The sequence below is a fragment of the Ursus americanus genome, chromosome 5 (assembly GCF_024610735.1).
Source record: "Ursus americanus isolate L20-20 chromosome 5, mUrsAme1.1.p, whole genome shotgun sequence".
In the NCBI taxonomy this organism is placed as follows: domain Eukaryota; kingdom Metazoa; phylum Chordata; class Mammalia; order Carnivora; family Ursidae; genus Ursus; species Ursus americanus.
Genome location: NC_142131.1, coordinates 37,276,460 through 37,292,470, shown reverse-complemented (window position 1 = coordinate 37,292,470; position 16,011 = coordinate 37,276,460). Strand labels below are relative to the sequence as shown.

Below are 16,011 nucleotides of genomic sequence, written 5' to 3'. Positions count from 1 at the left end.
TTCTTTCGAATATGGTAATGTCTTTTTTTTTTCCTTGCAAAGGTTTATGTAGGCAAATTTATCAGTCTTTTATTGTACCTGAATTTTTAGTTATGGTTAAAAAATCTTTTCACCCAGATAGTAAAAAAAATTACCCATGTTTTCTTTTAGCACTTGTATTTTATTTTAAAAATTTAGGTCTCTCATCCATTTAGACTTAGTTGTATATTGTGGAATGAGACCTGAGATGTTGATCCAGTTTTATCACTTAACAAATAATAATCCAGTTGTCTCCAAACCTTTTATTTTATAAAAGACCATCTTTTCCTCAATGATTTGAGATGCCACCTTTGTTACACTAAATTTTCATTTGTTTGCTCAGTGTCTTTATTTGTTTTCTTGGTCTTTGTCTTTATTTTTGAATTACTGTTAAGAGAAAAAAGCTTAGGATTCCACTATAAGGCTACTTTTTAAAGTAGAAGGTGTTAAGCTTCTGATTGGAAATGCACTGTTTTTTCCCTCTAATTCTAAAGGTATGTTGTTTTTATAAATGGAACCTGTTCGTGTAGTCTCTTAACTTTTAATCTTGAATTGGTGTGACCTTTTTGTAATGGTGAATGATGGGGGCAGTAGCACAGGGTATTTGAAATTCCAAGGTTTGCTTGTAGTCAGTCATTCATTCCTCCCTGGGAGTTGCCTCTAATTCTTTAACCTTTTCATTCCTTTCTGCTTATTCATTTTTTGCTTTGAAAAGATGGGTAAAAAAAAAAACCCGTATATTTGGTTTTATTTTAATCTCATTACAGTTGATAAATAAATTTTGAACAAATCAAATGGTGTTTTATGTGAACACATGGTGGCCTCTGCAAAAAAAGACTTGGGCATCTTTAAAAAATTAATTGGGGTATGGGTTGGAGCAGATGGGGCTACAGAACTGTTTATGTTACTTGGTCAAACCAGATTACTAATATGCTTACTTACAGTGCATTAGTGTTAGTTAAGACTGTTTTGTCAATAACATAGTAGGTCTTTAATGTCTTAGAAGTTAACTGACATTTTATCACTATTCTTATAGCAGAAATAAGAAGGATAAAAAGAGAGAAAAAGAAAGGGACCACATTAGTGAAAGGAGAGAGAGAGAACGTTCAAGCTCTACAAGAAAGAGTTCTAATGACCGAGATGGAAAGGAAAAGTTGGAGAAGAACAATACTTCACTTAAAGTAAGTAGCAGTCATTCAGTGTTTAGGCTTTGAATAATTAATAATTGGGATTGTTTTTTACATAGAACTAGATTTAGACCAAAAGCTTTTTGAGGGCTGTGGTATCGTGTATGTCTTTGGTATCCTTTAATATTTGTTCAGTTGATAACTTCTTTAAGCTGAACTTTTGAAGGGATGACGTAAGAGCTAACTGAAACTCAGACAGATGCATTCCTTACTTTAGGGAGTCCTAGAATGGCATACAATAAGACTGTTTACATGTAACATGTATTTGATTTTATATGAAGATTTCTGGTTGAGGGTATTTTCCTCTGTGTGTGTGTGTGTGTGTGTGTGTGTGTGTGTGTGTATTCCTGAAAAAGATTTGTTTCAGCAAATTTGACAAAAGTTCTGTCATCATTGGTTTTGTGATGTATACTGAAATCAGTAGGTTTGTTGAATTAGAATAATTAATGGAATACCAAATTCTACCAAGTAAGGGTTGTTATTTGGGATAAATATTTAACTACTTATGAATTACATTAATTGCTTTGTTACTCCAGTAAGTGTATTTGTATTTGGAAATCAGTTATGAGTTCTGGAGCTTTCAGCTTATAATTTTATTTATTCTCATATTGGTAGGGGTTTATCATCATCATCAGTAACATCGATAACGTCTCTTGAGCATTGCTATGTGTCAGGCATTGTTCCGTATGTTCTCATGTAATGCTCCTTTAAGCTGAGGGCAGAATTAGAGTGTTCTTGAGCAGTCTTTGCTACGACGAATAGTGATTTCTTTTTCTACATCCTCTGAATTTTGCTTCTTTGGTATCCAGATTACAAATCTATCCTGTCGTCTTTGGGAGCTGTTTAACTCTTTCAGCATATCTGCCCCACTTTTTCAATTCAGTAATATTTACTGAACACTTCTTAGACTTTATTTTCAACTATTTTATTCTAATTTAATTTACAATTTCTACCTTTTATGAGGAGTACAGAGGACATACTGATACATGTTTGCATATCTTATTTATATGAACTTAGTTACTAAGTTTACAGAAACATGTATTTTAGCCATAACTGGATGTAATAGTAGGCAACTCTTGAGAAAAATATTAAATGTGTGGCTTAATATTCATTGTAGGAGAAGGAACACAGTAAAGAACCAGATTCAAGCGTGGGCAAAGAAGTAGATGACAAGGATGCACCAAGGACTGAGGAAAACAAAGTACAGCAAAATGGTAATTGTCAGCCAAATGAAGAGAACCTCTCTACCAAAACAGAAGCAGTATAGGACTGACAAGTGCACCTCTAAACACACGCTGGAATAAAATCCAAAGCTTTTAATTCTCTCAACAAGATGTTAAACAGTGAAGAAATCCAGTTGAGCATAAAGATACAAACTAACAGCTTTTCTAGTTGTTAGGTGACTTTGTGGCCATCTTGTTACGGAGTAAGAAAATAAAGCATGGACATCGTGAAAATAACAGGTGTTACCCAAACTCCTCATCTTCTAGAATCTGTGCATTTCCATGGTGGCTGACACACTTGTCATGTGGTTTGTTAGTGTTTGCCAAGAACCATTACAAATAAATGGGACATCAAAGATCCAAATTTGTACTATCCATAAAGACTGGAGATAAGCATTGGAAGCTCTTTTAAAAAATGGTAGTTGCTGAATTTTGTATTGTTTTACTTTTTTTTTTTTTTTAATTTCAATATATACAGATTTGATGATGTGCTTGAAATCGGTGCAATTATATACACACCCTTGTAAGTGCAGAGTATGTAAGAAGTTTTAACATTTACTTCACAGGATTTACGGTGATTGTGTTAAATTCTCACTATTGTGTTTTCTTTTGCTCACTGTTTAGGACAACAGTTTTTTGTTAAAATAGTTTTACGGACTAAAATTGCTTAAATAAGTGGATTAACAAACAACTGACAATGCATGCTCTTGTTCTCTTTCAAAAGGAAGAGCACCCGTGTTGAATACTAATAGTAATGTATTAGTATTCAGTGTGTAGAATCATTGGGTCTCCCCACAAAGTAAGCATTTCTTTTTGAACTTTCTTGACATTTCCAAGCTTATTATGAATAATATTGCAGTGTGTGTTGTCAGCTGTAGGTGGCAAAGGTGCCATTATAAAAAGATAACTGGGTTTTCAAAATGGGCTATGGGAGCACAAGCTGAAGCTTTAGTGCCTTCTACAATGTGGTATGCTGTTTTCTAGAATTTTATACGTGCTAGTCGTTCTTAGTTCATATGGAACGTAGGTGGATATTCCATTCACTCCCATAGAGAAGTGTGCAAGTGGTATGTCAGGAGAGCTTCTTACACAGTTCCCCTAACATGAGGGAAGTCCTGTTTTCAAGAATGACTTTAGAGCTTAAAACAACAATGCAGTTTTGGGACCATCAGTTTTATACTGTGATAATTGAAAATGAAGCATGTTCTTACTTTACTTAAATCAAAGCCAACACTTTTCATTGTCTCCATTGGATGGCCTTAATTATTACCTCTTAATCATCTTCTCATAAATGATGTGCAGAAATTCTGTGTAAAGGAGAACACATGAGGTTATTTGTTTTAAGGATATGTTTACTTGAGTTTAAAATATAGGTCATCCGTTACTCTTAAGGCTCACTTTCTGCAAGAAGTATGCAAGTAGTAAAATGACAGCATTGCTAATATTTTCCCCCAAAGCCATAACTCATAGTTTCAGAAATCTTTTCATTATTGTTTTGTTCCCCCCAAAGTTATACCTTTTAATTAGCATGTTATTAAAAAATCAAGTATAATTATTTTAATGCAATCTAATACAATCAAATTATTCCATTGCCTTACCTCATGGGAAGAGTTACTTATAGATTTAAAAAACTGAGTGGCACATCAGTTACTTGGTTTCAACTTGAGTTTTCTTTTAATGTTAATACTATTGAAACTTAGGTATTTGGTAGAGAATGGAAAGAATTGCCCTTATTACAATGAAGCCTGGTTTGATTATGAAGCTGCTTAATTACTCTTCATGTGTTCAGAATTACTGTGTTTTTTTTTCCTTTTTGTCACTGTGTACATTAAAATTTTTGAAAATGCTTTACTATGTAAAGTATAGATGGTCATTTTAATCATTCAGCCACATACGGTTGGCTGGTAAACAGTTTATTCTGATACAAGAATGCTTGGGTGCATATGGAAAGATTGTGAAGGAGTGTGTGTCTTGCATCAACAGCTGTCTTATTTATAATATGTAAGTAGAATAGAGCAAATGTTGTTTGAATCTTTGTTATTTTTAGTACCATTTCTCTAATAAAGCTAAGTATTTTAGAGGAAAGTATTTGTTTATGCATTTCAAAACAGCATCTTAGTTTATCATGTTTATCTTATTTTAGTTGGCATAGAGATTGTTTCGACATGGAGAGTGAATGTGTGGTGTATATAAAACAATCATTTAAAGTTTGAGTTATTTCTTGTACTCCGGACTCTTAAATGTTCTCTGTGTTGGCAGTTAACACACTTAATTTGGTTCTTGCTGCTAATTATTTTTCCTGCTGGTGATATTCAGCTTTAAAATAATGATACTTCTTTTAAAAGACTGATTTGTAAAAGTTGGACATGAATTGAATAGGAATACAAGAGATCCAGAGAAAGTGAAAAAATGCTCTTAAATGGACTTAGGGAAGCAAAGCTTTCTAGGACCTGGAGGTATTGGAGCGAGTGTGAGTGTGTGTGCGCGTGTGTGCGCGTGTGTGCGTGAGAGAGAGAGGGAGAGAAAGAATTTTTCTTTGTTCACTTATAGGAGCCTGGTAGGTTTCCATTTATTTATTTCCTTTCAAGGCATTTTGTTTTTTCTTTAAGGCTATTCTTTTTCAACCCAGATAGATGTTGTCAGGAAAACTTGAGGTAAGGCCAAGAAGACAGCCATTTTATACTTGATCCCTTCTATAATTATCTTTTTTAAGCTTGATTATATAGAGAGTACACTCTGTTCCTTAATTGTGTTGCTATTCATCATTTTAGACAAATTCTGTTGATGCTCTTGTTCTTGTCAGCAATGCATAATGAATTATTTATATTAAGATGGGCCCTCATAGTAAACTGGCTAGTTTCATATGTGAAAACAAGTATAAATCCTTAACTTCTGCAATTGTCTCATTATTCTCCATCTAATCTAATTAATTTATAATTGTAAACACTATTCAGCTTGTGATATTGTTCAGAATTCTTATATTCAAGAGGTCCTATATATGCTGTGTTGATCTTCAGAAATGTCAGAGGCTTAAATTTTGAAATGCTCAAAAATAAGAACTCATGTTTAGAATCCTTCCTTTTTTGTGAAGAAAATAACTTCATTTGTGATATTAGTTATTTCCAGGACCTCATTCATTCCTATATATATGTTGCTGTCTTTATCTTAATACTTAAAAAAAGCCTTTAATCCATATCAGCTCTGAGGATATTAATTTTAAGAGTTACAGTATGTAATAACAGGCTTTTAAACATTTAAAAAACCTATTATAATATGATTTGATTTAAATCTTTTTTTTTTTTTTAGTAGAATTAGCTATTAAAATGAGTCCTTTTGGAGGAATGCATTGAATAACTTAACATTTCAATGAGTCATAATATTTTCACTAAAAGATAATATCTGATTTTAACTAGGTGGGTTATGAGGTAGAGCCATTTCCACAAAGTATGTTCTTTATGTGCTAATTTTTTTCATTTTCATTACTTACACACTTAGTATTCTCATGTTTGTTTAACGAGTGTAGTATTCATTTAAAATTGTTTCTTTTCAAATTTCAAAAGTTAGTGCTCTTAAAAGGGCTAAATTATATTTCTGGAAGCAGTAGTCCAGTATAATGTAATAAAGTCTTTTAAAATAAAATTGACTTCCCTACTAAATTTTGGGTTTATGGATGAATTTGTTTTTCTTAAATCTTCTATTGGTGATTCTGCTTGAAGATTGATACATTATTTAAAAAATAAAAGCTGGAGCTATTATTTTTGGCCTCTATTCAGGTTGGTAATAAGTAATAACTAGATTTCTTTCCATTCTATTTTAAAGTATTTTTATAGTTCCTAGCAACTGATTTATTATAACTGTTAGTTTATATTTAATGTAGTATTTCTTAATATCTTGTTTTTAAAAGCAGGGTTTTAGTTTGTTGCCTAATTTTTAAATTTACTTTGTATCCAGCTAACATTTTAATTTTGAAAATTGCTGACTTTTGGGAAACTTCACATATTTTACTGCTAAGATTTATTTTCCTGGGATTGGAATGGAATAATATAGTTTTCTCCACTCTTGATTAACTTTTATTTGCTAGATAGATAATTTCTTGACTATATGTGCAAGTTCAAATTTATGAAAATCATACTGAAGGAATTAGAGTTGAAGGGATGGAGTTCTACCAATCTGAGGTTGTGTGGCAGGCAGCAGACCGTTGGGGAACAATCTACAGAACTCCCCAATTTCCACAGAGGATGACACTTGGGTGTATTGTGTAGTTGTGTAGGTAGATCAGTTTAATAGTTAAATATTACTCTCCTGAATCTTACAATAGTGTTCTTTACATAATGCTATGGATTACTAAGGGAAGAGTTTAAAATGTAAACATAAAGATGCTGCATTAGGTGGTGTATATTTATGTGAGTAGGACTACTTCTAAGTGGTACTAGTAAAGATTTATCAAATGATGCTGCTATTGTGTTGCTATATTTTTAATAAAATGAAAATCTTCAAATCTCATCACTGTTGAGTAGTAATTTCACCTATTTCTGAGACATTTGCATATTTACAGCTTTTTTTAAATGACTGAAAGGTGGTAATCTCTTCCAGAGTTTTGTCTGTCATGTCTTTCTGGTTTTGGTTTATAAAGGCCATGCTGGCCTAACAGGCTGAGTGGGAAAGTGTTGATTGCCTCCTCTGCCGTTTTCTGCAGGACTGGGTATCAGATTGTCATTACTACTTCCGTAAGCGTTAAGTGGAATTTCACAGTAAAGCCAACCTGAGCCTGGAATTTCCTTCTTACATTACAAATCAATATTAGAAGTAGACTTAGGGTTATTCAGGTGAGTTGTTCTTGAGTAAGCTTTGGCGCTGTGCATCTTCAGAGGAATTTGTTGTGAAATCTGTTGGCAGGAAGTTGGAAATTCCCTTGTATTTTAAGAAAGTAAGATACATAGTGATAGTCTCTCTCTTTCCTAATGTTAACATGTCTTTTTAAAATCAGTTTTACTGATTGAAAAGGAATCAGATCAGATTGTTTCCATCAGCATTTCCTCTGTTGTTTTTCTGCTTTTTATTTCTGCTCTTATTTCTTCCACTTATTTCAGGTGTAATTTGCTCTTTTTCTAGTTTAAAATGCAAGCTGGAGTCACTGACTTGAGGCCTTCTTTTCTGATACTGGTATTTTAATGCTACAAATTTCATTTTAAGCACTGTGTTAGCTTCATTCCGACGAATTTTGATAATGTTGTGTCTTTGTTTTCATTCAATTCACAACACTTCTTAATTCTCTATTTGGCATTGTCTTTGATCCATGGGTAATTTTCAGTGTGTGTGATTTAGTGTCCAAATATTTGGGCAAATATTTAGTGTCCAAAGATCTTTGTTGCTGACTTCTAACCTAATTACATTTTGGTTAGTAAATAGTTTGTATGATTTGATTCCTTTTAAAAAATATTCTAAGAGTTGCTTTATGGCTCACGATACATCTTCATAAGTGTACCATATTCACGTGAAAAGAATGTATCTTATGGCTCTGTTGAGTGAAATAATCTGTAATGCCAATTAGGTCATGTTGGCTGATGGCAGTGGTCAAGTTTTCTGTATCCTTACTGATTTTCTGTCTATTGTTGCTATCATTTAATGTTGGGGTCTTGAACTCCCCAGGTGGGTTGTGGATTTGTCTATTTTTCATTTTAGTTCTGAATGGTTTTGCTTTTTGTATTTTGAACTCTATTAGTAATTCATAAATGTTTAGGATTCTTATGTCCTCATGTTGAACTGACATTCATCGTTATTTAGTTACCCTTTTAATTCCTGGTAATAGTCTTTGCTTTAAAATCTTATGTTAATACTAGCAGTCCAGTTAAAAACTTAAAAAACCCACATATTAGCATAGTATTATCTTTTCTTATCCTTTTACTTGAGACTTGCTGGTGTTTTTATATTTAAAGTGTCCATCTTGTGGGCAGCATACAGTTTGGTTTTGTCTTTTTCTTTTTCTTTTTTTTTTTTTAATCCAGTCTGCCAACCTATGCCTTAGTTGGGAGTGTTAAGACCAGTTGCACTGAATGTGAATATTGATGTCATTGTGTTTAAACCTACCATCTTGAGTTTTATCTCCCTTTTTCTCTTTATCTGCCTTCTTTTGAATATTCGTTTATTATTCCATTTCCTCCTCTTTTTTTGGCTCTTGGCTATAATACTTTGTTTTAAATTTTAAGAGTTTTTAGGGTTTATTGTGGGTAAATTTTCCTTTTAAAAAAATTTTTTTTTTTTTTTTTAATTTGAGAGCGAGCAAGAGGGAGCATGAGTTGGGGGGGGGGAACGTGGGGAGTAGCAGGGGTCAGATGTAGAAGCAGTCTCCCCGCTGAGCAGGGAATCCGACGTGGGGCTCAGTCCCAGGACCTGGAGATCATGACCTGTGCCAAAGGCAGATGCTTAACCTACTAAGCCACCTATGCGCCCCTATGGTGTATGAATTTTCATTTATCACCTTCTAATCTTAAGGAATGTACCACTTCATTTATAGTGTAAGAACTTCATAGTAATCTTACTTTTCCTACGCCCAGTTTGTGCTTTTTTTTTTAAGATTTTATTTATTTGTCAGAGTGCACAAGCAGGGGGAGCAGCAGGCAGAGCAGGCAGAGGGAGAAGCAGACTCCTAGCTGAGCGGGAAGCCTGATCTGGGGCTCGATCCCAGGACCCTGAGATCATGACTCAAGCCAAAGGCAAATGCTTAACCGACCGAGCCACCCAGGCACCCCCTAAGTTTGTTTATTTTTAAGTATCTCTCCATCCAATGTGGGGCTTGAACTCGACCCCAAGATCAAGAGTCACATGCTTTGGGGGCGCTTGGGTGGCCCAGTTGGTTATGTGTCTGACTCTTGATTTTGGCTCAGGTCATGATCTCAGGGTTGTGAGGTTGAGCCCTGCATTAGGTTCCCTGCTGGGTGTGGAGCCTGCTTAAGATTCTCTCTCTCCCTCTCCCACTGTCCACGCCCCTCCTCCACTACCTCTCTAAATTAAAAAAAAAAAAAGGGAAAAAAAGAGTCACATGCTCTTCCGACTGAGCCAGCCAGTCACCCCTTCTGACTACTTTTAAGATTTACTCCTTTCATTCATTTTAATCAATATGACTGATAGGCCTTGGTATTGTTTTATGTTTCAGTGTTGTGGTTCCTTGAGCTTCTTGGGTCGTATGTTTTGAGTTTTTGTTAAATTTGGAAAATTTCCAGCTATTTTTTCTTCACATGTTTTCTTTCTCCTCCCAACTTTGTAGCCTCCTGTTAATGCATGTTGTCACTTGAAGTTGTCCCACAGCTTAATCTCTTTTTCAGCTTTGTGTGTGTGTTTGTGTGTGTTTCACTTTGGAAAGTTCTCTTTATCTGTGAGATTGGTATTTTCTTCTGTAGAGTCTAATCTGTTCATTTTGTCTAAGTATATCTTTTTTAAAAGATTTATTTATTTGAGAGAGAGAGCAGGGGTGGGGCGGGGGAGATGGAGAGAGAAACTCAAGCAGACTCCACGACATGGGGCTTGATCCCCCTGAGATCACTGCCTGAACTGAAAGCAGGAGTTGGATGCTTACTCACCTGTGCCACCCTGGTGCCCCTAAATATATCTTTTTAAAAAATTACCTCAAGGGCACCTGGGTGGCTCAGTCAGTTAAGCGTCTGCCTTTGGCTCAGGTCATGATCCCAGGGTTGTAGGATCGAGCCCTGTGTCAGGCTCCTTGCTCAGTGGGGAGCCTGCTTCTCCCTCTCCCTCTGCCTGCCGCTCCCCCTGCTTGTATGTGTGCATGCTCTCTCTCTGTCAAATAAATAAATAAAATCTTAAAAAAAAATAATCTCAGATACTGTATTTTATAACTCCAGAAGTTCAATTTAAGTCATTTTTTGTATCTTCCATGTGTATTTTACATGTTAAAATATAAAGGTAATTTAAGCATATAAAAATGGGAAGTCTGCTGTTAGCCTTTCTAACCTACTTCCTTGGCTGCATACTTTTTTGCCGATTCTGTGTATTCTCTACAAAAAAAAAATTGATTAAAAGTCTTGGAAAAGATCCATGCAAGCAGTGTGTCTTTAGGCTTAAACTTTATTATTTTCACAGTAAATCCATCTTAGGGCCTCTTCAAGTGAAGGAGAAGGACAAGATCTGGAAGGATGGAGGCTTCATTCCAGGCTCATTAGACTGTTGCCAAGTGCAGTGTGGCTACTGACAACCAATGAAGGAGGTAGTGTTTGCAAAGACTGATTTCTTGGTAGATCATAAAAGCTCATTTTCTTAAAGATTCCATGAAGCCACTCTGCCAGGAGCTTGGAGCCAGTGGATCTCCTGTGCCTCCAGGGTCAGGCAGCCTGGCGTCCCACGTGGCACAGGGGCAGACGGGGCGGGGTGAGGGCATGGGAGAGGTCTCCCATTATCACTTGAGCTGAATCTGTGGTGCATGCTTTTATCTTTGTTGTCCTAACTTTAAGCTCCTACTAATTGCATGGTGTGAGAGCAAGCTAGTATCAGAGACTTGGATAGGGGTTAAACTGAGACACATCCTAGTCAGGATCATGTGATAATGAAACAAATCATGACACTAACTGTGACTAAGCTACTGCTAGCAACTTAGATTGTTGTCATGTGTAGCATATAGTGATAAAAGGGTGACTAGAATTTTGAAATTCTGTAGCCAGTCTGTTTGGTTTTGGAGTTCTCTGGTTTCATGTGCATGGAGGCTCTTTATCAGTTTGTAAGAATAAGTGATAATAAAGTCATAAATTAATAGCAATAATAATTAATTTTGTAACTGCTTTCTCTGAAACAAGAAAGGAATCTGGCATCCTCTCCACAGAAACTATGAAACCCAGGCAGGTGACAGCAGGGCTGCGGTGAACCTCTCTGGTGCCTTTGTGTGGATTAGTGATGCAAACTCGGGGTGCTTGGCTTGGCAAATGGAGCTCGGATGAGTTCAGTCTCCCTCAGCTCCCGGACTGGGCATTCTTGTGCCATAAACAGACCGCACAATTGTCTGTGGGGTCCCAGTGACAGGCGGCGGCCTCAAGAAGTCTCCCTCCAGCCACCACATCTGGCTGGTATGGGCACTGAGATCAGTAAGACTTTTATTGGCTCAAAAAAAGATGAAAGCCTAACTATGAAATCCTGAGCTGATATAAATATGCTGCAGAGAAATAAGGAAATGTCCACACACATTATTTTAGACTTGAAAGGATTTGGGAAATGATTGAGTTCTTCCCTTCTTGCCCTTTAATGGATGAGGATTCCAAAGCTCAGAGGAAGTGAGTAGCCCCATGTTCACCAGGGGTAAGCAGCTAGTCTGAACAGGGCCTGAATGACCCAATACTCGACCATCAGTAATTTCCTATCCAATATTTAACTACTGTTTTTTTTTTTTTTTAAGATTTTATTTATTTATTTGACAGAGACAGCCAGCAAGAGAGGGAATACAAGCAGGTGGAGTGGGAGAGCAGGCTCCCAGCAGAGGAGCCTGACATGGGGCTCGATCCCAGGACTCCGGGTTCACACCCTGAGCCGAAGGCAGACGCTTAACGACTGCACCACCCAGGCGCCCCATAACTACTGTTTTAAATTAAAATTTGTATAGTTTTTTTCCCTCCAAAATGCTGCTTACATTAAAACCTATCTCAAAAATGGAGATAAAAAGATAAGTTTTCTGATTCAATGAGTACAGGACTGCCAGGCATCATCATTTATAGTATTTGGAAAAATACAATTTTCATTTCCGTGGAGTCATGGCTTCTGGCAGTAATAATTCCATTACTCTTGATGAACCAACTGAGACTTCCGAGTTAATGCAGTTTGTGTTCAGAGATGTCCTGAAAGGCTGATGTAACTTCATTATCAGTACCTGACTTTTAAAAGCACTACAGCTATTAAACAATGAGAGCATCTTCTAACATCACTGTAATAGGATTTTCTGTTCTTTCAGGTCAGGTGGCAAAAGTTTAATGAGCAATTTAATTGCTTGAAGAATTAAATATGTCTTATTTTTTGCTGCAGGGGTTGAAGTAACATTGGTTCGGATGAGATATTAGAGTTTGGGTGAGAGTTTTTACCTTCGGGGAAGAAAACCCGTGTTAGAAATCATCTCCAGGTTATCCAAATCCTATATTGGGCCTAACTTCACTTCTGACTAATTACTCTTCATAAAATCCACAAAACTTAGAGCTACATTATATTTTAGAAATTTTTACCCTCTCTTTAACTTTCCTCAACCATAAACCCAGGTGGCTTAATACAATAGGAAGTCATCCTCTGAGAATGAGTTCAGAGGCTGAAAGTCTGGGATCGAGGTGCTGGCAGCACATGCTCTCTCTGCAGGCTTCAGGGAACAGTGTCCTATGCCTTTCTTTTAGCTGCTGGGGCTGCTGGCAGTCCTTTGCTCCACCACTCCAGTCATTGGTCTCTTGTCACCTGGCATCCTCCCTCTATGTGTCCTGAGTCTCCTCTTATAAAGACACTAGTCGTATTGCATAAAAGGTCATTATTAGGCCAGTAAGACCTCACCTTAACTAATTCTATCTGCAACAACCCTATTTGTGACTAAGGTCACACCCACAGGTACCAGGGGTTAGGAAATGAACATATCTTTTTGGGGGACGCAATTCTACCTACTACAGCATGCAACCTTACTACTTCTATGAAACTACAGAAACACTACAGGTAGTCCCTTAATTACTCTCCCTTCCTGTGGGGCTCTTTGAGTTAGGTGAAAGTGGGGTGCAGGGAATCATTTACATCAATCATTGTTGTCCCCGCAAAGGTTTTAGTCTCGTGGAAAAACTGATGATAAATAAGTCAACTGATAGATATTCATTAGAGAAAAATCAGTATGCATAAGACACAGTTTACATAGTGTGGTCAGGGGAGGCCTCTCTGAGGATTTACATTTGAACTGAGGCAGCTATGGGAAAGGTATGGAGAAAAGCATCCCAGCCGGAGGCAACAGCAAATACTCAGGCTGCAAGGTGGGAAAGAGTTCAGAACTCCAGGTGCTGAAGGAACCAAGAGGGGGAGATGAGAGAAGATGAGATCAAAGACCTAGGCAGGCTCCTTCACCAGCAATGAGTGGCTCTCAAAGCTTTCGACCGCGACAGTGCAGCTAAGAAATGTGAGTACGCAGATGCATTATATATATATATATATATATATAGAGAGAGAGAGAGAGAGAGAGAGAGAGAGAGAGAATGAGAGAGAGGATAGTAGGTAGTAAGATTTTTAGTTACATTTTGGAAGTGGCATCTCAGGATGCTACTGTACCTTGTGCGGGCGGGTGAAGGAATTCAGGGCGATGCTCATTGTTTTGGCTTGAGCAATTGTGTCGAAGGCAGTGCCAGTAAGTGAAATGGTGAAGAACAGGGAAGGAGAAGGATTTTGCTGGAGAGGGAGGGACTATAAATACACAGTTCAGTGTTTGACATATTCCATTCCAGACACCAATAAGTCACAGATATATTGCCTAGTGGATACATCGCTGAAGCTCAGAGACGAGATCTGAGCTGACAATATAAATTTGAAAGTTGATGACTATATATAGATAGAATTTAAAGCCATGAGAAATAGATAAGATTTGAGGAAAGGGGGTAAAGAAGGAGAGTATTTGGGAGCAAGCCTTAAGAAACTGGTAACAAGCCATGCAATCGCTACGTGTGTTACTTACCATTATTTGGGCCTGGCATAGTGCACAGCATGGATGCTACAAGGTGCAGTGAGCCAAGACTTGAAAGCCGGCAGAGCAGTGTGGGAATCCTAGCCCTGATCTGTCCTACCTGTGTTGCTGCAGCAAGTTGTTTAATCTCTGTGCTTCTGTTTCCATATGTGCAAAGTGGTAATGGCACTACCTATTTCACAGGGTAGATAGGTACACTTCACTCCATACATGTTGATTTCCTGTCCCTTTCCTTATGGGCATGTGTTTCAGGGCTGGGACCGTGGGGAGGAGAGAGGGCAAAAGAAAAAAAGATGCTTTAGAACAACTTGAACTTATTTAGGGCTTTGCTTAACAGCATGCAAACAAATATCACATTATATAGGTATTTAATTTAATAGCATGAGGGCTTCCTCCTCTGTCGAGGAATTGTGTGTTCCTTACACCTCTGTTGGTGTGAATTGGGAGACCCCCAACCTTGTTGCTTCCTGGGTCAGTCTCATTTTCTGTGTGCTGTATGCTTGCTGGGATTCTATTTAATAATATTTATTTCTCTAAGAGAGCTCCTGAATGCAAGTCAATTTCTTCATCTGGGACCCAAAGGAAGGAAGACATCAAAGGCAATTTTGACTCCCCTGGATTTTTGGTTTATATGCTTCAAGTACCTAAGGGAGCCATGTGACTATTGCTTATTTATTTAAAAGCCACAGGTAACAAAATAGATCACAGTTACTGTTCCTGTTTGGCAGGTCTCCTCTGAGTCCACACAAGACAGTGAAGTTCATATGGTAACTGAGTCCTTGCTCAGGTATTTAACAAAACTCCGAACCCACGGAGTCAGCATCGTGGCTGTATTTGGGATGAAAGGAGGTGGGAATATAATTTTAACATACTTCTCTGGTTATTCTTCTGCAGATTAGAATTTGAGACCCATTTCTGTATGCTGAGGAGAAAGTTGTTATCCATATTAGATCCCTAAAACAATAATTTATTCCATCAGCTATTATCACTAAATGAAGCTGACATGCAGAGTGCATTCTTTTTTTTTTTTTTTTTTTAAGATTTTATTTATTTATTTTACAGAGAGAGACAGCCAGCGAGAGAGGGAACACAATTAGGGGGAGTGGGAGAGGAAGAAGCAGGCTACCAGCCGAGTAGCCTGATGCAGGGCTCGAACCCAGAACGCTGGGATCACATCCTGGGCCATAGGCAGATGCTTAACGACTATGCCACCCAGGCGCCCCTGCAGGGTGCATTCTATGTAAAGCCCATCTTACTTAGGAAGTGGATGATGGCCTCTGCTCTTGCAACTCCAAGAGTCTTGCAACCATGAGTTCCTAACATTTTTTGAACCATGACAAATTGGGCACAAATTAAATCCCAGGGTACAGTAAAATATAGAAGCAAAATACAGTAATAGCAAATCACATTTTCAACCTAAAAAACAAAGCTTATTATTTAAGGGAAGTCTTTTTCACAAAACAGTTTTTTGAAATGTGAATTACTCATTAAGGTTTTTGTTCTGTGTTTGTGTGTGTTTCACTGTTTTATAGAAGATAGGCAATCCCGCCTCCATTTGACATTCACAAATATGTCCCTGCCAGCCCCCTGCCCCCTACTCAGAGCTGTCCTCTGTAGCCACAGTGGTTTCACATGTGGTTGATTACACAGCACGAGGGGGTCCCCTTCAAAGAGCAGTCATCATAGGTTTGACAATGTTCTGACAGATATAAGGAAGGTGTCTTGAGGAAGGAGTGCCATTTTCTTGATGACACAAAGGCTCTGTGTGAGCCGGCAGTGCTGCTGCCCCATGGGTCTCTAACACCTGAGTCTCAGAAGTGAGTTTCCTTCCAGGATAACCTTAGTTTCAGTGTGAGTATACACTTCAGTATTGGGGTTTGGCATGCTCTTGGGAGAT

At 37.4% G+C, this 16,011-nt stretch overlaps 1 protein-coding gene across 7 annotated transcripts in view; it reads left to right on the top strand.

Annotated features, from left to right (window-relative positions):
• Positions 1–6,931, top strand: part of SREK1 (splicing regulatory glutamic acid and lysine rich protein 1) — a 44,048-nt gene extending 37,117 nt beyond the window's left edge. For 6 of the 7 annotated variants that reach the window (XM_045794236.2, XM_087862123.1, XM_087862121.1 and 3 more), the window contains 2 exons: positions 1,055–1,199; positions 2,323–6,931. In XM_045794236.2, coding sequence (XP_045650192.1) covers positions 1,055–1,199; positions 2,323–2,472 — 295 coding nt within the window. In that variant the 3' untranslated portion in view covers positions 2,473–6,931. The remainder of the gene's footprint in view (positions 1–1,054; positions 1,200–2,322) is intronic. The other variant, XM_045794237.2, reaches the window with a different exon arrangement.
• Positions 6,932–16,011: the final 9,080 nt, after the last annotated feature.